Genomic DNA, 26,732 nt, shown 5'->3' on the forward strand with positions numbered 1-26,732 from the left:
AAGTTATTTTTCCTGTTATCTCCAGTGAATATTTACTTCATTTCTTTCTGCCTTTCAGCTGGCCTCACTGAATTACATTTTGTGAAGCTGTGCTACCCTATAAACAACCTTTTAGACAGGCTGTTACTCTTGCCGGCCCACAAAAGCACAGTGCTTCTGACAGCAGGCCTGAAATGCTCACAATAATTGAGTCACCACAGTGGCTGAACAGGCAGATATAGAGGCCAATAACTGTATATGAGGTTATGCAGCAAAAACAGCCACTTGACGGTCCAGGCGACAGGGTGAGGATGTCGACATGTACTGTAGGATTGTGTGAGTAGTGTGCCAACCGAATCTCTGTGTGCCTATAAATAAATTAGGTGTTTTAAAGTTATCATTTGCAACTGATATAACTTTAGTAGTCTGATGTATTTTAGATTATAGAGCCCTATGATTTCTACAAGGCATAAAACATGCGGTTCAGTATAACATGGAATGTCATGGAATTTGGTCAATTTTGGATGAATAAAGAGTATTAACCTGCAAAGATTTCAGTGAAATCTGTGGGCATAACAACATAAAGTGGGCATAAACACATGAACTTAATCTCTAGAGCCACTCTGAGAGTCACCTCACTTCATTTCACCATTTCATTAGCTAAAAACTATCATCATTCACTCAGAAATGCAAAGGTTTTAAGGAAAAACCATCAAAATCCATGTTTGGTTTAACTTGAAGAAATTGTGACAGAAATATATTACTATAGTACAGTAGAATGCATTTCTCAAACCAATGGTAATAATAATAATAATAATAGTAATTCTAATTGTTTTAATTTAACAGTAAACCAGTAAAAAAAAAAAATAATAATAAATTATTATGGGATTCGATTACCACTGTTTTCTGTAATAAATGTGTATTAAATCATAAATCCAATAAAACAGACAGACAATTTTCTTGAACAATGAAGCATTTCAAATGACTGTATTTTTTTAAAGGTTTTAATGAACTATTACAGTTAAAGTTTTATTAATTTAATTGAAATGTATGTAAAACATAACCCTTATAAAAGACCAAATGTTTAAATCTTACACTGATCAAAAGGAGTAAATTACTTTTTAAAATATATTCAAATAGAAAACAAAACAAGTATTTTATTCAAATACATGCTCCCTTGGTGATGAGATTTCATAAAAAAAAAAAAAAACTTTTTAAGTCTATAGACAAAATACAACAAAATAATTCCAGTTTCATACAGACAAAAAAACAACAACCTGTGTGTAAGTAATATTTCTGAATAAATTCTCCATTCATCTGGAGTTGGCAGCACTGGCAAAGGGGTAATTTTGTACCCTGGAGCCAACACACACATTCACATACAGACCCACATGCATACACACACACACACACACACATACCCAGCAGGCCATGAGTGGCTCTGATAAAGCAGCCACACAGGTGCAGGGGCAGTGCAGCACCGAAACATCATCTCAACCCGCTCTGCCAAGAGTCGTTACCAATTCAAATAATGTGTCAACAAACAAGTGGCCTTCCAGCAGAAAGAGAATGACACAGAGCAAGCCAGATGCTGGGGCAGAAGGATATTGTCTCTACAAGTAGGAAGAGTGCAGAACACTAAATGGAAAATGAAAAACTATTTTAACAGAGACAGAGAGGAAACTATATATATATATATATATATTATTATTATTATTATTGTTATTATAGTTGTGTTGTGGGTTGTGCTATTCATTTAAATTTAGAAAAATTGTAAAACTATTTCTTTATTGTTATTGTTATAGTTATCCTCCTTGATGTGAATGAGCCTTAATAATGGAAGTCAGATGAATTTAGAGCTTATAAAGGCGGAAAAAATATATACCCTGCTTAGCAACCACAGTAATAATGTTCTTGTTTGTTTATTCATAAACTTTCCATAGACTGAAAATATAAATAAAGCACAGAAAGTTATCAAGCTCCATCCACTCCAAGCAGGGCAAATCAATGTGAGCAGTAACAATAAAAATCACTGTTCTATTCAATTCAGTTCTCTTGTGATGTGCTCGGCTTAATCCTTTTGGATTCCCTGAGGTCACTTAACAAGTTTTCAGGTATCCAATCACACTGCATGCTTTTATCCTTTTGTTTACAAAAGAGAGTCAGAAAATGGATACAAATCTCTGCAGCTACAAACAGGTGTATATAAATATGCGCAGGTCTGTGAGTATATTTGTATTATGTATTAAGCATGACTGGTGTTGTACCCTGTGATATTTTGCCTGGAGTACACTCGCACAGAGGCCATCTGGTCTGAGTTGGCTCTCCTGCAGTGCAACAACTGATCCGTGCCAAATGAGAGTGTCATGGCTTACATGCATGTCACACACCAGTATGGCACAGTAAACTCAAGCATTTACATGCATTCATTGTTCCGAGTCTGTAGTATCATGCCACAGGCCAGTTTTAAGGGGCTAAAGGCAACAAATTAGCAGTTATAAACTGTCATGCATCAAACTTACAGCACATTAAAATAACACTAACACCTTTGCTCATATCACAATAAATGAATGCATCAAACTGAAAAGCAATATTTTTGTGACACACTGAAAATGATGCTGATGTTTGCACGCTGCTGTATGTGTGTGTGCACACATGAATCTATAACCTGAGGAGCAATTCACAGGCACAGGCCAATGAACACACACAAAATGCTACCTCATATGTCCATATAGATGTTATCACAAGGCCATCCTGCAGGGTAAACGAAGAAAATGTTTTCTGAAAACTGGTTAATGGGAATAAATGATGTAAAGAGGCCAGTATATGTCAAAACAGAGCGTAAGAGAGACCACAGCTTAAGTGGCAGATTTTGATTCAAGTTCACATGGAGCCCTATGATATTGCATTAATTGACTTAGTGTTGTCATACCTGACCACAAGTTAGTCAAAGTGTCTTGCACCAAAATTAAAATGTACTTTTGATAACTACATTTAACTATGTACATCAAACAATGTCAGTTTTGATTGGCTCAACTCTTTAAATGTGAAATGCATAATAACAGATGCTGAATACTGAATATGCATTGATATGCAAGTGTTGATGGTCATATTTTAATGAACTCATGTTTGTGATGTCCTAACATAACCACTCTTATATATCTCTTGTATAACATTTCTTATATAAACTTGCATTCAATGTGTTCAGACCAAAAATGGTCAAGGTCAGACCAAAATATGAGCACACTTATCTATTCTTACGAACACGCTTATCTAAACACATTCCGTGGGATGCAAAAGATGATATCATGAATACTGTTTTTATATTAACAGTAAGAAATTTACAAAACATCTTCATGGAACATGATCTTTACTTAATATCCTATTGATTTTTGGCATAAAAGAAAAATCTATCATTTTGACCTATACAATGTTTTTTTGGCTAGTGCTACAGATATATCCCAGCAACTTAAAACTGGTTTTGTGGTCCAGGGTCACATTTGATCTGCAATTTCTCTCCCCCTCTAAGCATATGACCCAGTTACATGTATTTTGCTGACCTGAGCACTAAAAAGGCACTCTAGTATAGTTTTCAACAGCTGTTACAATATCACTCATCTTTATATACACTGGAGTGATCAGAAGCATTTCAGATTCGAAGACATGCCATCTTGTGTGCCTAGCCACGATACTGCAAAACGAGAGAAACACAGATACCAGGCATCCTTTTTGAGAATATCCTCAAAATATCCGAACGTCATGAGAGTCAAGATTCCCAGAGGGAGTCGAGTTCATGAGGTGCAAATTGGTGTGAAATCTCTGGCAGATATTATGCGAGAGATTATTACTGCACATCTCATGATGTCACAGCATAGCAGGGTTTAAATGATGGGGATTCCGCAACTCAGTACAACAAGTCCAGTTGCTTTGGATTAGGATTCAATTCAACCAGACTCATTAATATGTGCTGCACATGACGAGCTGTCTGTCAGCGTTTCACACAGCAGCTAAGCTCTTCTGAAGGAGGTTTGCTGCAGAACCACAGCAGATGAGAGAAGTAGAAGGTGTTTGGGGATTTTTATTGATCCACACGTAAAGGTCAAATGTGTCACTTTTTGATTTTAAAATGCTTACTCTGATGAGTTTCAGCCTAGTTTAATGTATACACTGGGGGAAACAAAATGATTTACTTATTCAGATTTTTTGTCTTGCTTGAAGAATCTGAATATTATTAATAAATCAAGAAATTTACCTAAGAACAACATCACTTTTTGCAGACTAACTAGCAGTCAGACAGATTTGGGATGGACTACTTTTTTGGTGAATAACAGATCCTTTTCTTTAAGCTAAGTGTTAAAAACATGGACTGGTAGTCACAAATCCATAAGCAGTTACAATTGTGTGCTTATGCATAGCACTAAACTGAGCAATGTCAACTTAGTAAGTCAGTCATGAGTTTGTTTTATTTGAAGGCAACTTTGCATGTTTCAATCTATGACTGCAGTTCTGAATGTATTACAGAATCATGTTTTTCTTGACCAAGGTCATGTCATGTGCAATTCTTTGTTGGTCCGTTCAATGCCGGACTAAATCCTTCGTCTTCCTGCTGTCTATCAGTAAAAGACTCTCAGGACTGGAAGCTCATATTTGCACACTGACATCTCACTTGAAGCCACTGGGAAAACATACAAATCTATTTTACTGAATCATGTGCTGAATTTTTGAGAAATATATTACATAAATGCATTTGCTTTTATACAGCAGGTATTATCTTCTGCAGCAGACAATGTCACCTTGATTCTTATTGGTGTAAATATAATATATATACCACTAATGTGACATGCTTACAAAAGCAACACATCTAATCTGATGACACTGACCATGTGTTTTAAATGAAAATCCCTGACATAGGCGAAACATCATATCCCCTGAATGCAAGCAAACACACACACACACACACACACACACACACTTTCTCACAGACTTTGTTTGACACATGGATACAAACTTTCTCCCTGCCTCTCATATCATGTACTATTTATAATCTGCTCTCCCTTTCTGAATTATTGATAGGCCCTACCTTTTTTTTAACTCAGTAGTTCACTCACACATTGACACACACAAACACACACTAAATCTAGAGGATGAGGGTCTTTAGGATGGATGTAATCAGATATATGAGTAAGAACAGTCAGGGAGCAGCTCAATGTTGTCTTACACAAAAAGAGCTCGGACAACGTTATACCAGAATTGATCAAAAGCCATATTTTACTGCATTAAAATAAATGAATACATAAATAAATTGTATTTCGCATAAGTAAAGCAAAGGCTATTTTTGGTCCATTAAGAATTTTTGCATTGTTTGGTTTTTTACAATATGACAATTAAAAAAAACATTAATATAATGCAACAAAATCTTACTTTTTAAATGTAAATGGTAAAGTACTTATATTGTACATTACAGAAGTATTTGTTGTACTGCTTTTCAAAAATGCACACAATTTGAGCAAAAGAAAATGAAAAAAAAAAAAATTATGCATGCATTAATTTTCAATATAATGCGAAAATATAATGCTAAATACAATTTCTTATTTTGAAATATGATGAAATATGACTCTGACATGTTTATAATAATGACTTTAAACAAAGCCTGTGTTTGTAATGTAAAGCCTTGTGCTTACATACTAATATACACATGTACAAGCCAAACCACTCAATGCAATACGAAGAGCTAAATCCAAAACTTACATAAGCTTCTTCAAGATTTACAGAGAGAAAGAGCTTCAACTTCAACATCACATTTATTTCGCTATTTATAGGAGCATGAGGACATGCACAAAGCTGACTCTAAAATGTAGATCTGGTTTACAGAAATGTGAAAACACAAAAAGCGTGATGTTACTAATCTAAATAATTTTCGTGATTTAATAATGTTCTCAAAATGTTAGCACAAAAACATTCATTCAGAAACTTTTTAGTTACAGATTCAACTTGGTAAGATTGTTTAGCGAACACTAAAAATAATGTTCCCAAAATGTTTGAAAATTATACAATTGATTTTTTTCCATTCCAAAATTAAGAAAAAACTCTTTAAAACATCAGAGAACCTTCAGAAATAAGATTTGCAAAACGTTCTTCAAATATATTTTTGTTAACTGGCTTTCCACTTCAAGCAATGAGCAAACTGTGAAATAAATCATAGTTTCAGCCTCAGACATCACACCCACGGGCCGTTGGCTAAACGTCTGAGGCATATGGCACACAAAAGTGGAAACACTTCAGGAGTGTCGAAGTCGACATCAGATTGGTTGAATTATACAGTATTTCCACAAGACGTGTGTGTCGTGTTCTTTAATGTTCCGCCTGGAAAAAAAGATGCCGTGGCACCAAACCCCCTCACAAAAGAAGAAACACATAGTGTATACAACTGTGACGACGAGCGCTTATTTCAAAACTTTGTGAAATATTTAAAGTTCATGGCATAGAATCTTTAAAATATGTCAGAGAGTTTTACACACCAGTCTGTTACTGTGGCGACTTTCCATGCCCGAAACATGATGATGAACGAAATGAACTGTGATTGGTTTTTTGACATGTCGGTCAAATGGCATCATGGGCGGGCCTTGGCCAATGAAAGCTGCTATGAATTCCAGACCTTCACGCAAGACTAAATAAATCATAACATCCTCCCAAAATGACATGAAATTCACTTTCTTCCCCCTTTTATGATGAGTAAGAACTCAAGCTCACAGCAGGCTGATGAATCACAACACCAGCCATGATGGGAGCTCCCTGGATTCATTTTTATCATTACTACTACTACTACAACAACACCCACCAGCACATCCTATTTAAACTGGAAGTAGAGACACTATCCTTCTCAACAATGTCTTTTAGAGTTATTATAACCATCATTGTTGCAGTGCAGCATCTGGGCCACACATATATCTACATGCAGCAGTTCAGATCAGTGTTGCATGAATTTATGAGCAGCTAAAATCCCCCAGTTCACAGCCCAGACTGAGTCATCTCAGAGCAGGTTTCTCTGAAAAATCGAGTGATCTCATTCTGCATCTGCAGAGTGCTTTGATGTTTTGGACCACAAAATTCCCGAAGTCAAGTGGTAAAGGCTGGAGTTGGTAATAATGGATAGATGACTGCGTCGTGTTTGAAGTAGAGGTCTGGAATGAGCATTTCAGAGAACAAGTGAAGCGTAACATGGCTATCTCAAGCAAACGCTGATGAGAAACAATCTCTCTTTCTCTCTATCTCACACATAGATGCACACACATACTCAAAACACCATTCAGTTCTGGAGGAAATACATGACACTGACACAGGCTATCAAATCAATGACAGACAGGCTAAGTGTACTAGCAATCTTATTCTAAGACATACGGAAAGGAAAAAATATGCAAATTGAGCCTTTGGGTCACAAAAACATGTCAACATGACATTTCACCATAATTATATTATAAAACAGTGTACACAGGCGTATATATGAAAATATTAAAGTGCATATTGCAACTGTTTTTTTTTGTTTGTTTTTAGATTTTAACATTACATCTTTGTACAATTTTCCTTCTCACGTACTGTATAAACAACTGTGAACATGCATTGTGAATATGGAATTTACATGAAATAATTAAGTGTTTTTGAATAGTTGCAATAAAAATAAATCACAAGATTATAAAATATACATAATTGCTCATAAACACTTATTTCTTTCCTTTTGGTATTGAAGTGAAATATGACATGTTATTGACAAGTTTTGTAATATTCACCCTTTTATTTCTATAAGAACACTGAACAAAAAGCACTCTTGATTCACAGAACAAGCACTCCTGCCTTCTTTCTCTTGTCTCCACATGATGGCACATCTAAAAAAAACAGGCATGCGTGCACAGTCACACATCTTAAAACAGCATCTCAACTAAATTAATATGAAGCAGTAGGGTCTACAGTGTGAGGATAAATTATGCATTATGAATATCTGGGTCTGTGATTTAAAAATACACACCACCTTTTCCCCATGCAGCTGTTTTGCTCTGAAAAGGCCTGTGAAACTGCAAACTCAATCTGAGCTCAAACCCACCAGAGCGCAAACAAAATCAGCCAGTTGTCACTAACAAATAAAGAGGAGTGCCTTTTAGAGTCATTTTATCACATAGATTCTTTCAAACGATTAAAAAAGTGATTCAATGACTCATCTGAGTAATTAGTGCAATATAGTACTAGTGTATTTCTTACTGAAGTTTACACATACTGCCTAGAAAGTATGTGATAGCATGCAATATGCAACAATTAAATAAAAAATAAATTTATGCACTTAGCTGACGATTTTATCCAAAGTGACTTACAGTGCATTCAGGCTAACAATTTTTACCTAACATGTGTTCCCTGGAAATCGAACCCACAATCTTGCATTGCTAACCCAATGCGTCACCACTTGAGCCACAGGAGCACAATTATACAATTACTGTTTGAAATATTAAAGTGCTACAATTTTGCCACATGAACTCATCGTGTTAGATGTTTAATTCAGCGAGGTGACTCATCATCTCAGATATAAATGAGTATTTTGCACTTTCTATTCAATTAAAAAATATATATCAATAAATCACAACAAAGGTGATGAAAGTGTAGTTGATATTCTTTCTGACGTTTAAATATATCTGTTTATTAGGCTTCAAAATAAGTAATGCCAATTATGGTGTTTTATTTAGGGCATATTTGTTGTGTTGCAGTTGCTGGAAGTGTCTGTCACCCTAACTGTGTTTTTGCCATCTAGGCCACATGCTGCTCCCATATTATTCAGACCTAGTTTTCATTGGATGATATAAATAAATATGTGGCAAATATGACGAGGGTTTTGTCAGGGGACTCTAGAGGCTTCATCATGCATTTGGAGAGAAGTTTCAAGAGTCTGTGTTTGTTCAATATACACTCAACACCGACAGCCATAGTTACTGCTATATACACAAAAAGATCCATAACCAGCAGAAAGAGGCTATATTATAAAGAAATCTAAGAAGTCTTGTTCAGGCTAAATTATTAGCTCAGAAAATACATAGAATACACAAACATTAGGTGAAACGGTCCATTTTAATCTCAACTGAGCTTTTCATCTACAGTCTTTGATGGTTTTTCCTATATAGTTGCTGCAGTACATTCTGGTATTGTCTTTTCCACAAAGGTCATGTGCAATAATGCCTCAGATTTTGATGAAAATTAGGTCTTAATCAGTATTTTAAAAAAAATCAAGATACACTTACTTGAAAAGCAAAATGACTTAGTCTTAAGTCTTGTTTTCTGAAAAATATGTCAAAACTGAATGGGAAAATTTCCGCTTAAAACAAGAACAAATATCTGGCAATGGGGAGAGAAAATGAATTGTTGTGCATAAATGAGTTTTTTTCCCCCTTCCATTATTTTAAGCATAAACTCACTTAATTTTGATGTATTTTTCAAAAAAAAGAAAAGAAAAGAAAAGAAAATAAACACTTAATTTAATTTGATTTAGGCATTTTTAGATATTTGTACTTGAAAACAAGAAAAAAATTACGTAAGTTAAAGTAAAAATAAGAAAAACCATCCTCGTCTAATTTGATGATTTTTTATGAGATTAGGACATGTTTAGCTGGTAAATAAGCTGGTAAAAAGCTGGATGATCAACTAGACCACCTAAACACAAGCCTGTCCAGGCTAAAAGACCAACAAACCACCTTAGGCTGGTTTAAAGCAGTACTTTTTCAGTATGGCAGCAGCAGGAATCTGCACAAACTATGTTTAATCAAATTTAAGATTTACAAAACCAAAAATGCAGAACATACAGGACAATCTAACATCAGTCAACGCATCAGTTAGGCTAGGTAAACCTCTAACATTAGCCTATACAAAAGTATCACAATGGGTCAAACTAGTCAGCAGAAAAGGTCAGATGAGACATGCATCATAAGACAAACAAGAAGCTGCTCCCTTAATCCTTTAAAGTCAACATTAATTTAAAACTATAAAGTAAGATAGGTAGCACATGCCCTTTTATGTTGACTTCAACCATTTATATCCTCTTAAAATCGTAACATAGACAATGATATTCTCTTAAGATTTTCCAGTAGGGATGACTTCAAACATGACAGCTGTGTCTATGTAAAGACTGAGCGAGTTCATAAAACAATGCAGCACTTTCCTGAAAACTTGTTATTACTGCCATAATTCAGTCAGGCCTGATTTGCATATTTATCCTTATGCTATCTTGGTGTAAAACTCTCCCAGCTTTTCCTTCAGTCACGACAGAACTTTCCAGCACAGCTAACAGGGCAGGGTCAACTAAGTTGGCCTCTGAATTAAGTAGCCTAAAAGCGATCAGTGAGAATAATTTGCATGAGGATCGTTACTTTATTGGAAGGAAATGAAACCATCTGTCCGCTCAGGGTCTGCTGACCTGAGGGGCACTGAGCCATTTGATGGCTTTCAGCTCAACAGTAGTGAATGACTTCAAAGATATCAGGACAGGTGATAAAAGTGTGAAATAGTTTTCAGAAATACTTACAGACTAAAGTCATTCATCACAGACTGAATGCTTAGAAAACAGATTGAGATTCACTCAATATGGTCCACATAAAGGTTTCAATAAAGCTATTGGAAAATACACCCAAATATATGCTTTCATTTTCAGAGCTGCACCGCCATCATTGCAAACAACTTTTACAACAATCAGCATAGATCTGATATATTCAGTCGTGCCCAAAAATATTGGCACCCTTGGTAAATATGATCAAATAAGGCTGTGAAAATTCATCTGCATTGTTAATCCTTTCGATCTTTTATTTAAAAAAATTACAAAAATGTATCCTTTCATTGGATAATAAGAATTTAAAATGGGGGGAAATATCATTATGAAATAAATGTTTTTCTCTAATACACATTGGCCATAATTATTGGCACCCTTTTATTCAATAGTTTTTGAAACCTCCATTTGTCAGTTTAACAGGTCAAAATTTTCTCCTAAAATGTCTGATGAGGTTAAAGAACACCTGACAAGAGATCAGTGACCATTCCTTCATCCAGAATCACTCCAGGTTGGTGCGTCTCCTCTTCAGTTCACTCCTCTCATTTTCCGTAGGGTTCAGGTCAGAGGACTGGAATGGCTATAGCAGAAGCTGGGTTTTGAGCTCAGTGACCCATTTCTGTGTTGTTTTTGAGGTTTGTGTTTGGGTTATTGTACGGTTGGAAGATCCAAACATGTCCAATTATAAGATTTCTAACAGAGTCAGTCCCTCACTGATTTTTTATCTGTTAGTATTTGATAGAATCCATGATGCCATGTATCTAAACAAGATGTCCAGGACCTCCAGCAGAAATATAGGCCCACAACATCAAAAATACAGCAGTATATTTCATTGTACACATGGGGTACTTTTTTTCTCTGTTTTCACCAAACCCATCTTGAGTGTTTGCTGCTAAAAAGCTCAATTTTTAGTTTCATCTGATCATAGAAGCCATTCCCATTTAAAGTTCCAGTCATGGCTGATAACTGAAAATGCTTTAGTTTGTTTTTGGATGAACTAGGAGAAGTTTTCTTTGAACCCTCCCAAACAACATGTTGATGTAGGTTCTGTTTGACAATTTTTTTTAAAGGTTTTCTGAACCAGAGACTCAACTATTTTCTGCAATTCTCCAGCTGTGACCCTTGGAGAGTCTTTAGCTACTCAAACTCTTCTTCTCACCGTGCATTAGGACGATATAGACACACGTCCTCTTCCAGGCAGTTTTGTAACATTTTCTGTTGGTTGGAAATTCTTAATTATTGCCCTGATGGTGGAAATGGGAATTTTCACTGCTCTAGCTCTTTAGCTCTCTAGCTGTCTAGCTCTCTAGCTCTAGCTCTACCAATTTGTGAAGCTCAATTATCTTTTGCTGCACATCAGAAATATATTCTTTGGTTTTTCTCATTGTGATGGATGATTATGGGAATTTGGGCTTTGTTTTCCCTCCTCTTTATATTTCTGTGAAACAGATAGCCAGAGCTGTATGATTTCATGTTTATAATCATGCTTGGAAGCTTAAAGGTAAGGAAATGTTTCTAAATCTGACTACTTCTCAAATATATTTTGAAAGTGGCACAAAAGCTCACTTTTCCCAAAAATACATTTCTATGAAGAGACTGTTGTAAACTGACCTAACACCATAAAGTGAGCACGTCAAGTATCAGAAATGTTCTCATTAACAAAAATGAACATAAGCAGTCCCATATTAGCAACATTTCAGTATACACATTTTGATCAAGAATATTAGTTTAGATGTAATGTCTTAGTGACCTTTTTAATGAAAAATTAGGAAATGGTTCTAATAATTAAGCCAAACTGACACCTTGCAATATACATTACTGTATCTGAAAACTATTTATAAAATATTATATATAGCTAGACATTATTTACATATAATACAATCACTATACAATGTTACAGATAATCTACCCCCTTTAAGTAACATTTCACCATCTTATTATGATATTATGTACAATATCATATTATGTAATCAATGATTTTGATAACTGAGAACTGTATCATGATATGACTCCATATCAAATCCTAAACTAACCCTTGGCCATACAATATCTTTAAATCAATTCGTACAAGAAAAACCTAATAGAGCAACAGGAACTAAAAACTAGTCTGACATCAATTAAACCACCACAATGCTGATGTAGACACTTTCCCAGAAATATTCAGCATAACAAAAAATGTTGATGAAATTTAATCTAAGGTGAAGAGTTATCTTGGTTGGTCATACTAGAAGTGCATTGCTGTCGACTTAATTAATACTGAAAGGCAACTGGTCTCTGGCAAAACACAATTCTGAAAAACCTGTCAAAGAACCATTCTGGAGAAAAAGTTAGAGCTTGAGCTGCTTGTAACAATGACATCAGAGACTTAAGTCGATACCAAGGACCTAAAAAGTTTAGACTCTTCAAAAATGTACAATCGTCCAGATTTAAAAAGGACTTATCTTACCTCGGTCAGGTGAGGTGTGGGGTTGAAGCCGCACATGTTGCAGACTTGGGTGTGGCACTGGGTGCAGAGGTTGTAGTTCGGGGTCTTGGCTGGGTCTCCAGTGTTTAGCTCAGTCTTACACAGTGGACAGAAAACTTTGGGCTTTGAAGGAACTTCCTGCTGTTGTGGACCTAGCTGGGCTGTGGGTCTAGTACCCGCTGCTGGACCTGGACCAGGCCCAGGAGGTCCCGGCTGCTTCTGCGGGGGCTTTGGGGAGGAAGGTTGTTGGGCCGGCGGTGCAGTTTGCATCGGATCCACAGACATCAAACTGCTGGCCTGGTTCAAGAGTGAAGCACCGAAACCAAAGAGTTTTCCGAAGGGCTGTTCTGGTGGAGGAGGTTGACGGGACGGGGAACTTCCGGCGCTGCGGGTCTGGTCTTGTCGCTGGCCCTGAGACTGGAATCCAGGGCCTGAGTGGGACAGATCAGGCTGGGATGGGGCTTTGGCCATGCCTGGAAGAGGAATGGCACCTGGAGCAGGGGGTTTTCTTTGAGGGACAGCTTGAGGAACTGTCTGCTTCTTTGCTTCTGGGGGAGGCTGGGTCTTAGGTTGAGATTGGGAATGGGTTTGAGGTTGGGGATGTGTTTGGGGTTGGGTTTGGGGTTGGGTCGGGGTCTGTGTGGGCTGTGTGGGTTGGGATACTGTCTGAGGTGGAGGTTTGCTAGGATGGGATGGTGAGTGGATCTGCTGTTGGCTTTTCGACCGTGGCGTCTCCATATCCATCCCCAATGCCCTCTGCATTTGACAGTTCAGACACAACCACTCCTGCACCTGGGAAATACAATGAACCAATTACTGACTATGTAATTAGATCAGAAGATCTGTCATTAATTTCACACAATGAAGAATGTCAATGCGAAAATGTTGGAGATGATGGAGAGAGAAAGTGGTCTAGAAGACATACAATCCATTTGCTTGCAAATTAAGTAGTTTCTGAAAAGGATGTGAATAAACCCTAGCCCCAAGTCTCTGACTTTTATGCATGGCTTGTATTACTTCTTATAGTTGTCGTACAATTTCACCAGGAGTCCACTAAAACAGAGTGGGAAAAATCACAGAGACTCACTTTGAATGAGTAAGATCAGGATGCCCAATCTTGCCCCTTGAGGGCCACCTTTAAGAGTTTAGCTACATTTTTCTAAAAAAGAAACTGCATGGAAGATTTGGGAAACCATGGGGACCTTGATTAGCTGGTTAAGCTTCCTGGAGGTCCACTTTACAGAGTCTACATCCAAGCTTCTCCATTAAACCTGCCCGGAAGTTCTGAGTAACCCCGAAGACCTTGATTAGCTGGTTTAGGCATGTTTATTTAGAGTTGGAGTAAAACTCTCCAGGATGGTGGACCAGAACATCACATGTACTGTGTTCCAAACAGCACAAGAGACATCTTTGCAGGGCACCAGGGAGTGAAAATAATAAGGAATGACTATTACAGAATGGAACACAACCAGGGCACTGGGATGTGCCCTTTTTAGTTAGCAACTGCCTAGAACACCATAGCATCCACCAACAAATGCACTACAAACCACTCTGAACAAATCAGCTGTGGCAAGTTTTATGAAAACACTTGCTATAATCAACCTGTAATACTTAATATCTATAAAACGAATACTTCAGTTGGTAATAATAGCAGAAGTAGTAACTAATTTGACCACTGGAGTAGGAAATGTGGCCGCATCAGCAGCACTAACTACCTAACTGACAGAGCAAACACAATTACTTCATAATGACAGAAATGTGACAATCGGCTGCAGACAATTCACTAATAGGATCAAAAGGCTCAACTGACGTCCAGTCAGGAAATTTGACTTCATGAATGGATTATATCCATTTGAGGGGTTTGATGTTGAGTATATTAGCCTGTCTAGTGTCTGTCTGCTCATGCGATTCTTGGGACTGACATGTTGAGACGTGAAAGCTGACATGCTGTATTTATTATAACTGACCGACAAATCATATCATGCAAAACTGTAGCATTTGACAGCTCGACTGACACGATATGACACTGGTTACTCTGGGAGGGTTTACGTTTATAGCTAGGAGAGGACTCAGATAAATGTGTGCTAAACAGCCTTCTACGAAAGCTTAGAGGCCCATGACTGTGATCGCTGCTGATAAAACAGTATTATATTTATACAAAATTGTGCCAGAGGTGAAGTAATAAACAAAAGAGCAATAAAGTAAATACTTAAAACTGAAGGATGTTGATGCCTCAAGCTGAAAGAAAGAAAAAGTAAGCTTTATTTAAGAATACATTTATGTTGATTTGTTTGCAGATGCCACCTGGCATCTAAAGAAATGGCATTTAGACTTTGATCTGTGTGATGTACTGGCACAAATGAATCCCATTATGTATTTAATATATATAGTACTAGATCTATGTACATAGATTTTCCAAAGCTTGTTGCTGAAACATGATGTTCCCACCTAGTTAAATAAAATCTTCTGAAATTCTAAAATGTCTTTTTCTCTATTTCTCATGGACAAACATACAAACATCTCTCTCTGGACAAGGTAAATGTGTGTATGAAAGTGATAGACACAAACACACCTCTCTCAGGGTAACATAAGATGGCTGTCACATTGGGTCAGGTGTGATAACTGATGCCTATCAATACCACATCAGTGCTCATGTAACATCCACTGACATCATGACAGTGTGTCTCATTATTGACCAAAACAGCCATGTGCAAACAACTACCGAAAAGCTTACATGTGAATGTGAAATGATGTGTGGCAAAGTATGGTGACCCATACTTGGAATTTGTGTTCTGCATTTAACCCATCTAAGTACACACATACAGTAGTGAACACACAAACACACACCGTGAACACACACCCGGAGCAGTGGGCAGCCATATTGTTGTGGCGCCCGGGTTCGGTGACTTGTTCAATGGTCTCACATCAGTCGTGGTATTAAGGGTGGAAAAGGGCGCTGGTTATTCACACCCCCCATCAACAATTCCTTCCGGACCTGAGACTCGAACCCACAACCTTCAGGTTACAAGTCTAACTCTTTATAAATATTAGGCCACAACAGCCCCAACAGCTGGCTTCCACAAAAATATTAAGAATCACAACGGTTCTCAACTTTGTTAATAATAAGAAAGGTTTTTTGAGTGGTAAATGAGCATTTTAGAATGATTTCTGAAGGATCATGTGACTCTGAAGACTGTAGTAATGATGTTCAAAATTCAGCTTTGCATCACAGGAATAAATTATATTTTAGATATGTTAAAATACAAATACGTTATTTTAAATTTTAATAATATTTCACAGTATTACTGTATTTTTGATCAGATAAATTCTGCCTTGGTAAGCGTAAGAGTAAAAAATATCTTTCTGTGCCTGAACATTAAAATATTAGTGTATATCAGTCACTTTATATCTATCTAAATAGTTACCTATATTAAATTTAGTATTAAAGTTAAAACTAACTATAATAAACTAAACTTTACAGAAATTGTACTGGTAATTTTCTGCCAGGACATTAATCATTTTTCTGCAGATTTGTATCTTACATTGTTGATATTGTAATAATATAATGCCAATATTACACTCTGAATATTGGCATTGGCATATCTAGATCTCAAAAATAAATAAATAATAAATAATACATTTTAAAAATGAACTGCAGCTTTGCCATCTGATGTGTCATTGTACTGTGGTACTGACATTTGCACACATACAAGAACACATATGTACAAAAGGTTTTCAATTAACCATTATCTGCATCACAGTACTTTTCATTTTTTCAACATAAATCCATTTAACAAAACTAATAAGAACTCCTGAAATATAATGACTTAATGGCTGTTCCAGAAATTATGTTTGTAAGTAAATGATCTCGCTTGCAAGAGCTTCTGGGTTATGAAGAAAGATAATGAGCAGATTTCTCAAAGCCAGACATGTCACAGGCAATCATTATTCTTATGATTAACTCCAAACATCTTGAAGGATTCAACTCGAACACAGAAATTTGTAACCTTTCATTTAAGCGCAGTAAATATATTAAAAGGCCTGAAAAATAATCAGTGCCCTTTTGATGCCCACAGTTCATCAGTTTGTGAATACAATCAGCTGTTTCGATATTGAGTGATCCTTTGCTGAGATTTTGCAGTGTGGATGTAGCTTGCCAACAAGGGTTTGTGTGATGGTCATCAGGTCAAACTATAAGCCTGTTTGTGTTTGTGTGCGCTAGTTGGTGATGATGTCTCTAGAAATGTTTGTCAATCATATTGAAGGACAGGGCAGTAGTCAGATTCCAATACCAGCAGCAGAGACAGCAGACTCTGTGTGTGTGTGACATGTCTGCACTTGTCATTCAAACACAGCAGATAAACACACTCAATACCCATTAGACAATGGGTAATTACAGAACAACGCACACAGACAACAGGTTTGGGTCACCTGTGCCAATCTGCTCTTGTATTTTCTCTTCATTTTTACTCTACCTTTCATTTCCAATGCTTCCTGATATTTTTTCTTCAGAGCCCTTTACTGTACACATCTCTCAAGCTCCAAAAGAGTAACAAAAAAACCCCCACAAAAACACCATTAAAGGGATTTGTATGAACACATATGTACAATAGCTTTGTCTGGAAAACTAATGGTCAAAACCAATGACCAGTAACCAATTCTGATCTTAAATCTGTCAAATCTGATGTTAATTCTAAATCTCTACATGATTATAAATGAGATTTTAGAGCATCTGCAGATAAGATTATCAATACACGGCTTGATAAACAGTTGTATGTGATACTTGACGGTGTCTTTAGATCATAGAGCTTAACCAATTATCTAATTACTTGATTGCTCCCTGCTTCTAAACTGCCATTATGGTGAAGCCACTGGAAGTGTTCAAACGGCCATATTGCTATTCTCTACCTGCAGGGGGCCTCATTGTCTGACAGCCAAAACACTAACCTAAAATCACTCTATCTGAAGTGTATCAATGACACAGGAATAGTTATAGGATATGTGTATGTATCATGACATGTATGTGTCTTTCAGACACTATCTGCAATACTGATGCAATAATTCAAGCAGCATAAGTAGGTAGGCCATATGTGCCGTTCATACGGGACACGTGCCGGCCAGGATTTTAATATTGCATAAAACATCTAAAACAGTTTGACCAATAACATGCAGGTATTGTATATAATCGAACATACATAATCGAATTGTGGGGCTGCCCATGAGATGGTGAGATCTACAGGGAATGATCAAAGCGATGCAAATATGTGCACATGTTTGTTTGTTCGTTTGACTAGAATCGTCGCTGCTCACCGATCAAAAAGACACTAAAGTAGGTGCGAGAGCGATTCGAAAGCATAAGGATCCATCTGCTCTGCTTTCTATAGCTCTCATGAATGTAACACAATGATCGACATGCACAGTGCAAACCGTGGATATTTTAGGCAATATTAAAATCCTGGCCGGGACGTGTCCCGTATGAACGCCGCATATGGCCACCCTAAGTATGAGCTATATATTGAAATCTTTAAGGTGGGTGTGTCAGCTGTGTAACTGCCGACACAGGTAACTGATCCAACACAATATATATATATATGAACATATACTGTATCTGGTATTAGTATCAGGAACTGATTTGAATATGCAATATATACTACAATACAAGCCTCTGTTACGATATTACGATAACCTTTTATGCAGGGAAAATTCCAGACATTAAACAAATAACCATGTACGTGCACAGTGTGAATGGTTCTTATGATTTTTGCATCATAAGAATAAACAGATTTTTCAGGTATAAAAATGCTGACTGGTTAGGTGATGTTTTCTAATTAAAATCATGCAATTTCCTATTGATTCAATAGAATTTATGGGAATAGTAGGGAATGGCAAAAATAACTCCATAGCAACATAAAACAGCTGCATAAAAACTGACTATTTAAATGGTCTCTTTCTCCAGGAATAAAAAAACGCACAGTTTTAAGATCAACAAGAGAGTGACAAAAAATAATGACTATAATCTCTTTATAGGACTCCGCCCATCCCAAGTCCCGCCCTTTCTCCAAATATGGAGTTGTGTTCCAATTGTTGCTTGACCTATTCATTCAAACTACATGTTCTCCTGTCCTGCATTAATTTTAACAAGTGGACTAACTGAATCAACATAATCAAGACATTGGCTGTCTTTCAAAACCTAATGATCAACCTACATAGACAGGATTTTTGGACATCATAGGTTAATTTGTAGCATCGCGGAAACATTTAAAAATTCAAATCTAACATTCAAAGTGACACATGCATACATACATACAATATATCTATAGATTTCCATGTATATAAAGATTTACATAACATCCTTGTAGATACTGCTTAACATTTACAATGTAAGTCTTGTAAGTCTAAAAATATACTGCATTCAATTGGGAGTTACACATGGACATGCAGGATCTGTGCGTATTTAAACAAGCATCTTTTTATGTGTTCTTATGTATGTGCGCAAAAATTACATGCGATTTATGAGAAACTAAATGTGTACAGGTTCATGCTAATATCCCTCAGAGTGCATCCACACACAGATACACAAACACACTTCTTCCACTGATTTACACCCAAATGATGGTGCAGCACCCGAGATATTGATTAGTCAGCTGGTGTGAGAGAGAGAATCCATGAGAAGAGGAGAATCTCTCACTGAGACACTGAGCTGAATACTAACACTCACATACACACTGCAGAGCATGCTGCACCCTTTAGAGAGCTCAGTTATTAATATATTCACTGTACACGGCTCACATAGTCACATTTATAGAAAAAGTTCAAATAAAAATGACATTTTTATAATGATTTACTCATTATATCATTCCAAACTAGGGTTTTCATAATATACTGGTTATTTGACGTTAAATGGTTAGTTCGCCCAATTTGCAAAATTATGTCATTAATAACTCATCCTTATGTTGTTCCAAACCCGTAAGACCTCCGTTTATTTTTGGAACACAGTTTAAGATATTTTAGATTTAGTCCGAGAGCTCTTAGTCCCTCCATTGAAGCTGTGTGTACGGTATACTGTCCATGTCCAGACAGGTAAGAAAAACATAATCAAAGTAGTCCATGTGACATCAGAGGGTCAGTTAGAATTTTTTGAAGCATCGAAAATAAATTTTGTTCCAAAACTAGCAAAAACTACGACTTTATTCAGCATTGTCTTCTCTTCCGTGTCTGTTGTAAGACAGTTCAAAACAAAGCAGTTTGTCATAACCGGTTCGCGAAAGAATCATTCGATGTAACCGGATCTTTTTGAACCAGTTCACCAAATCGAACTGAATCATTTTAAATGGTTCGCGTCTCCAATACGCATTAATCCACAAATGACTTAAGCTGTTAATTTGTTTAAAGTGGCTGACACTTCCTCTGAGTTAAAACAAACCAATATCCCGGAGTAATTCATGTACTCAAACAGTACACTGACTGAACTGCTGTGAAGAGAGAGATGAACACCGAGCCAAGCCAGATAATGACTCGTTCACGAGTCAAGAACTGGTTGCGTCGGTTTTCGGATCACCAGTAGTTCTTTCTGACAGTTCGATTCAATAAACCGGTTGAAGAAAACGGTTCACCGGTTCTTTTGCGCTCGACGTAATGGCGTCGTTGGCGATGATTGCAAGCCTTCGGTTTACCTGGGCTCGTAACATTAGCACAGAATCAGTTCAGAATCAATTCAGACGCTCTGTGTGTCGGTCTGTTTCACGCTGAATCACACATGCACAGTATCATCAGCTCCTCGGTTCTCGAATCGGACGCGTCTGACAGAAACGGTTCTTGACTCGAGAACGAGTCATTATCTGGCTCGGCTCGGTGTTCATCTTCAGTTCCCTTTTCACAGCAGTTCAGTCAGTGTACTGTTTGAGTACATGAATTACTCCGGGATATTGGTTTGTTTGAACTCAGAGGGAGTGTCAGCCACATTAAAAAAGTTAACAGCTTAAGTCATTTGTGGATTAATGCGTATTGGAGACGCGAACCGTTTAAAACGATTCAGTTCGATTTGGTGAACTGGTTCAAGAAGATCCGGTTACATCGAATGATTCATTCACGAACCGGATATGATAAACTGCTTTGTTTTGAACTGTCTTACAATAGACACAGAAGAGAAGACAATGCTGAATAAAGTCGTAGTTTTTGCTAGTTTTGGACGAAAATGTATTTTCGATGCTTAAAAAAATTCTAACTGACCCTCTGATGTCACATGGACTACTTTGAAGATGTTTTTCTTACCTTTCTGTACATGGACAGTATACCGTACGCACAGTTTCAATGGAGGGACTGAGAGCTCTCGGACTAAATCTAAAATATCTTAAACTGTGTTCCAAAAATAAACGGAGGTCTTACAGGTTTGGAACAACATGAGGGTGAGTTATTAATGACATAATTTTGCAAATTGGGCGAACTAACCCTTTAACTGTGATATTTAAAAAACAAAATATTGATATCATGCTAATACATTAGATTAGGTTAATAATGCATCATTGTTTTTCAAAATAAATTACATTTTATTTATGAGTGCAACTCTTTTCCTCACATATGACAAACAGACTTAAATTTGAGTCATTTTTCGTTAATTGAATCTTCAGTGAGTTAACATGAGAAATCCTGTGACCAACTAAAACTGAGGCAGTGGTTTGAATTTGAAAATCAGATCCGTGGATGAATTGTTCTTTTGCATCGATTCTTGTCAATGAACTAGCTGATGTGATTCGTAAACTCAACTGGATGATTCATTCAACTCACTGACTCAATGATCCAGACATGGCAGTTCTTGAATGAATAGTTCAATGGAACAACAATAAATACTATAGTCTGTTTCACACACAAATCTAGACTTCACATACATGTTCACCTGTACCTTTTAAGGGTGACCTATCATTATATTTAATAGAACGGCATAAAAATTGTTACATTAAGCTATCTACTGAGGGAATGGTTAAATATGTAGTTTTGCTCTCTTCCACCTGTGCACAGTATATATTTAGTATAAATAAAATTCTTATTTTACAACGCAGCTGGTGAGACAGACAGAACGAGAGGACAAAATGACATGGATATGGAGAACGGGTGAAAAGCAAACAGACAAGCAGATGGAGTAACAATCAAAGAGTCATGTAGACAAATAGAGACACATCAGCTGCACAGACAGTCGCGTCGACAGCATTCTGTGGCATAAGAGCAGAGCGACAGATAGAGGAGGCGAACTGCTGCCTGTTTCCAGACTAAAGCGGTTGAGACAGACTGAATGCTGCAGTTTCCTAACAACAAACCACAGCAGCAAAGCGCTGAGCCGAAACTGGGACGAGACGCATCAAAAGAGCATTCTGAAGGCCCCCTAATACTTTAAATATCTCACACCACACAAGAACACAACGCAGCTTCACTCCTGTCTCAACGGGCACCAGATTCATAAACTAATTCTTCTCTATGAGCATTAGACCAAACTGACAGCTTATCAGAGCATATGAAGCACAAATAAAGCGGATTGATGGAAATGTGCTGTTGAGGAGTTTTAAAGGTATACAACCAGAGTACCACAGTGCACACTTAATGGATAGTTTATAAATGAGGTGTTTAAAGATGATTTAAAACTACATCAGTTTGCCTTAATGAATGTGACATGTTACAAGAGAAATGTTTCTGTGAGCAATAATGATCATAATAACAAAGTAATGAGAAAACGGAACTCTCCATTAGGGAGGAAATCAAAATGCTAAGCTATAGCTGCACTCATTGTGTCAAAATTACCTTAATTATGCGTTTGTGGCTGTAAGGTTTTCACAACCTGGTTGGACGCATAATTGCAAGTTAAAAACACTGAATTTTATGACTAGTCCAATTTTAGGGACTTGTATACAGTGGTAAATTTTTGCATTTTTTACAACGCTTCAGTATAATACTATCACTAGTGTGGTGGTAATAATAACAATATAAATACTTATTGCTAAATAATGATTGAATCAAAAAAAAAATGCATTTTTTAACACTTCTTCAGGATAATACAATTGCTTATTATTATTATACTATACAATACAAAATGCTTATTATTATTATTACTAAATAAAAAAAATATTGTTGTGTTTATAACAAACTATAATTAATAGTTTGTAAATAATCATGATAATAATAATAATAAATCATTAAATCCAAATAATTTATAAAATGTTTACATTGCTTCAGTATATATTCAATAATATATTGAATCAAATAATTAAATTAGTAATTTATTAACATTTATGATGATGATAATAATAATAAAGTTTTTCAACACTGGTCATCAAATCCTCTGGTGAAAAATACAAGTGTATTAATGGTGGCAGGTGCAAGGTTAATTTATTCACCAAAAGCTGGCTCACTCACAGAATTTAAGTAATTTCAAGTTCATTTAGATTCAGATGTGACTAAAGATGTGGATGATATGTTTACTTTATAAAGTTGCCTGTCCATTGCTTGTCCATTCTCACCAGTTTGATTAGCTGCAGCATGAAAAGTTACAGATAGTTTGGTAGCCAGCACATATTTCTGTTTTGAAATTTCCATTCACTTAACAAGGACTTATTATAATATATAAATATTATAAATAATATATAAACATTCTATGCTTAACCATTAGCAAAACTAGCACAAAACAGTTGGTTAGCCACCCACATAATGATCTCTTATTCAGCGCTACGATCATCGCCATAGAAACAAATCAATTCAGAATCCAAGGATGTAAACAGCTCTGAGTTGTCAACACGTAATTATGGCAATCTCCTAAATGTTGTGAATGCAGCTTAGATGGCAAAGGCTGCAATATTCCACATGGTCTAGATGTGACCTCCAGGTAATCGAAAAGTTAGACATTTGTGCTATGTGAAACATTCAAAAAAGGGTGTTTTCCTATCATCAAACTCACAGAAACTCACAGAAATTGATTTGTGTGGGGAAAAAAAAGACTATTTCTCATAAACTATTTCTATTACTACACAGTTTGCACATGAATGCATATTTTGTGCATTAGCGGCAAAAGTGGGGCATCTGTCTCTTTAACACATGACAGATCCTATTGTCTTGGAGAGGCAGCGAGACACTGTGCCATTTAGAAGAAAAGAACAGTACTGTACTGTTTGATTAATAATGTTTGCGTGGTGAGCAATGCATTCCCTCAGAGACCAGCAGCCATTTCACACATCAGTTCAATATCAACTCAAGCACTTCTGAGCCAATTTTACTATGTGCTGTTAGATATGATTGAGCTAAAAGGAGAAAGTAAGGCGATAGCCACAGGCGATTAAAGTATTTGACTGAGATTAATCCCATAATTTGTCTGTGGATAAACATATATTAACACATTCTGCTCCTTTTCAGGAAAAAGTCTAAACAGTATAGGGCTTTTAAGTTCAAATGCCCCTTTTAAGGCAAAAAAATTAATAAAAATAAGATAAATAAAACTATGAAAATTAAACAAAGCAAAACAATAAAATCAAACTACGCAAAAATAAAATAAATATGTAAAACTTAAATTAAATTAAACACTAGCTTGGCAAACAACTGAAGTAATATAAGTTACTGAAATAAATGAAAGCTAAATAGAAACAAAAATGTAATAAAATTTACAAAAACACAAAACGAAATGACTAAAATTTTAAACTGAAATGCTAATTCAAAACACTAATAAATGCTACAACAATACTATAAAATAGTATATAAATAGTACTCAAATCAATGGAAATGGCCTCGGCCAGCTACTGCCAGTCATGCAGGTATAGCTTCAAACATATTCCAAATCAAAAATAATATTTGACAGCAGCAGCATCATAAATGTTGTTACCTCACCTCAAATCTTAAACTACATTTTCCTTACTACTAAATATCCAAGATCCAGATATCTAAATGTCTTATATAATATATAGTGTCAGAAACTTATAAAAAACATCATCCATGCACTTAGAAAATGCATATGGTGTATATATTAAGTATTGAATGTGGTAACCAAATGCTGCCTAGGCACATTTATGTAATGGTAGGAAATCAAATTAAATCAAAATGTCAGAAAATCACAAAAGCCATCATCCATGCACTTTAAAAATAAATATGGTATGTATTTAGAAATGCATATGGTACCCAAATAACGTGCAAATGCTGCTTGGGCATATTTGTGTAATGGTGGAAAAATAGCATGAAATCTCTAGGGCCGTGGCGGTGTGTGTGTGAGTGTATTCTTTGTGTTTGTGCTGTGATGTGTGTGTTGTAGCCCAGATGGCCCAACACTCAGTTTCTGTTGTCAGTCCCATGATGAATCCACTAGATAGCGTGAAAACAGAAAACGTGAGACATCCGAAGCCAGAATGCAGGACCGATCTATTAGGTTTCACGTTCCTGTCAAAGCACAGATTTGCAAAGAACTCGTGGAGCGAGAAGAATTCATGATGTTCACATTTTACCATCATTACCCCAGGGTTTTCAGAGAGAACAGTGCTTATGTGCCAAACAAGCACAATTATTTTTAGCTTCCTTAACTTCCTGATAAATTCAGACTCTCTTCTTTCTACATTTGCACATCATCCATCTGTCCGTCCCGTTCTCGCTTTTGATCCTCCAATGGTTTTCTCCGGCAGGAGGAATGGAAGATCGTTGCAGAGACAGAGCAGGATCTATAAATAGAGGATCAGCCAATGGCAGAGTGGAACCACATCTTATTTGCTGGTGGGTGACTACTGGAGTGTGTCAGAGCCACTTTCTCTTTCCTTCTATCATTCCTTCCCCACCCTGCTATTTCTTTGTCCATATATCCCTGGTTCCCACATCCCACTCAGTGTTGTCACCATCATGTCAAGCCCCTCTCTCTCTTTCTCCAGGTGTCTGTTGCATAGTGATCAGATGGCTGCTCTTTTTCCTCTTCACCAGCTGCTCTTGCTTCTTGTCTCATGTTCTCTCCGCTTTGTTCTCCAAGAGACATTTAGAGTTCAACTTTAACATGATATCTTTACACTACACTAAACCCTCTGAACAAAATATTACTCCTGGAATAGTCTAACCATCATATATAGGAAGCTTCCTACTAAGCTGCAACGTAACTGAAATGACGCCTCATTAGTCATGAATTTGTAACGCTCTATATACAGTAGGCAGTAACTCACTGCATCATACAAACTGCATGTAAAGTGCAGAGAAACCCCTACTCACAATAGAGTTTGACGTTAGCATATTGCTTATCTAACAAAACAAGTCTTGAGTGGGCACAAATGCATTTCAGAATGGGTAAGTTAGAAAATATTTTGTCAAATATAAAATAATTTCAGCTTATATTTTCCAGTTTTAAATAATATAGTATTTATAAATCTGTGTGTGTGTGTGTATATTTCAGTTATTACAAAAAGAAAACTATTTTATCTGGTTACAATATTACCCACTTTTTGTCCAAATTTAGACTTTGGATGTTGCCTGTAATGACATATTTGTGACATTTGGGTGACTAGATATAATCACGCGATAAATTTCATTGGTATTTTATTTTAATATTATTATTATTATTTTATTTTTATTTTTTGCTGTTATTAATATTATAATTATTATTATTTTAGTTTTCTTTCTCTATTTTGATTCTTGTTGGTAATATGACTTGTGCTATTCACTGGTTGTTGAATAAAAAAATGCTCTATTAATCCTGGTGTTATTTAATAATGCCTGAGATAA

At 36.3% G+C, this 26,732-nt stretch overlaps 1 protein-coding gene across 1 annotated transcript in view; it reads right to left on the minus strand.

Annotated features, from left to right (window-relative positions):
- The window catches only part of LOC132119651 (protein bassoon-like), a 63,754-nt gene that overhangs the window by 32,030 nt on the left and 4,992 nt on the right, over nt 1–26,732 (minus strand). Inside the window, exon 2 of the mRNA XM_059529800.1 lies at nt 12,996–13,805. Coding sequence (XP_059385783.1) covers nt 12,996–13,805 — 810 coding nt within the window. The remainder of the gene's footprint in view (nt 1–12,995; nt 13,806–26,732) is intronic.

The sequence above is a fragment of the Carassius carassius genome, chromosome 38, assembly GCF_963082965.1.
Source record: "Carassius carassius chromosome 38, fCarCar2.1, whole genome shotgun sequence".
NCBI classification, from domain to species: Eukaryota; Metazoa; Chordata; class Actinopteri; order Cypriniformes; family Cyprinidae; genus Carassius; species Carassius carassius.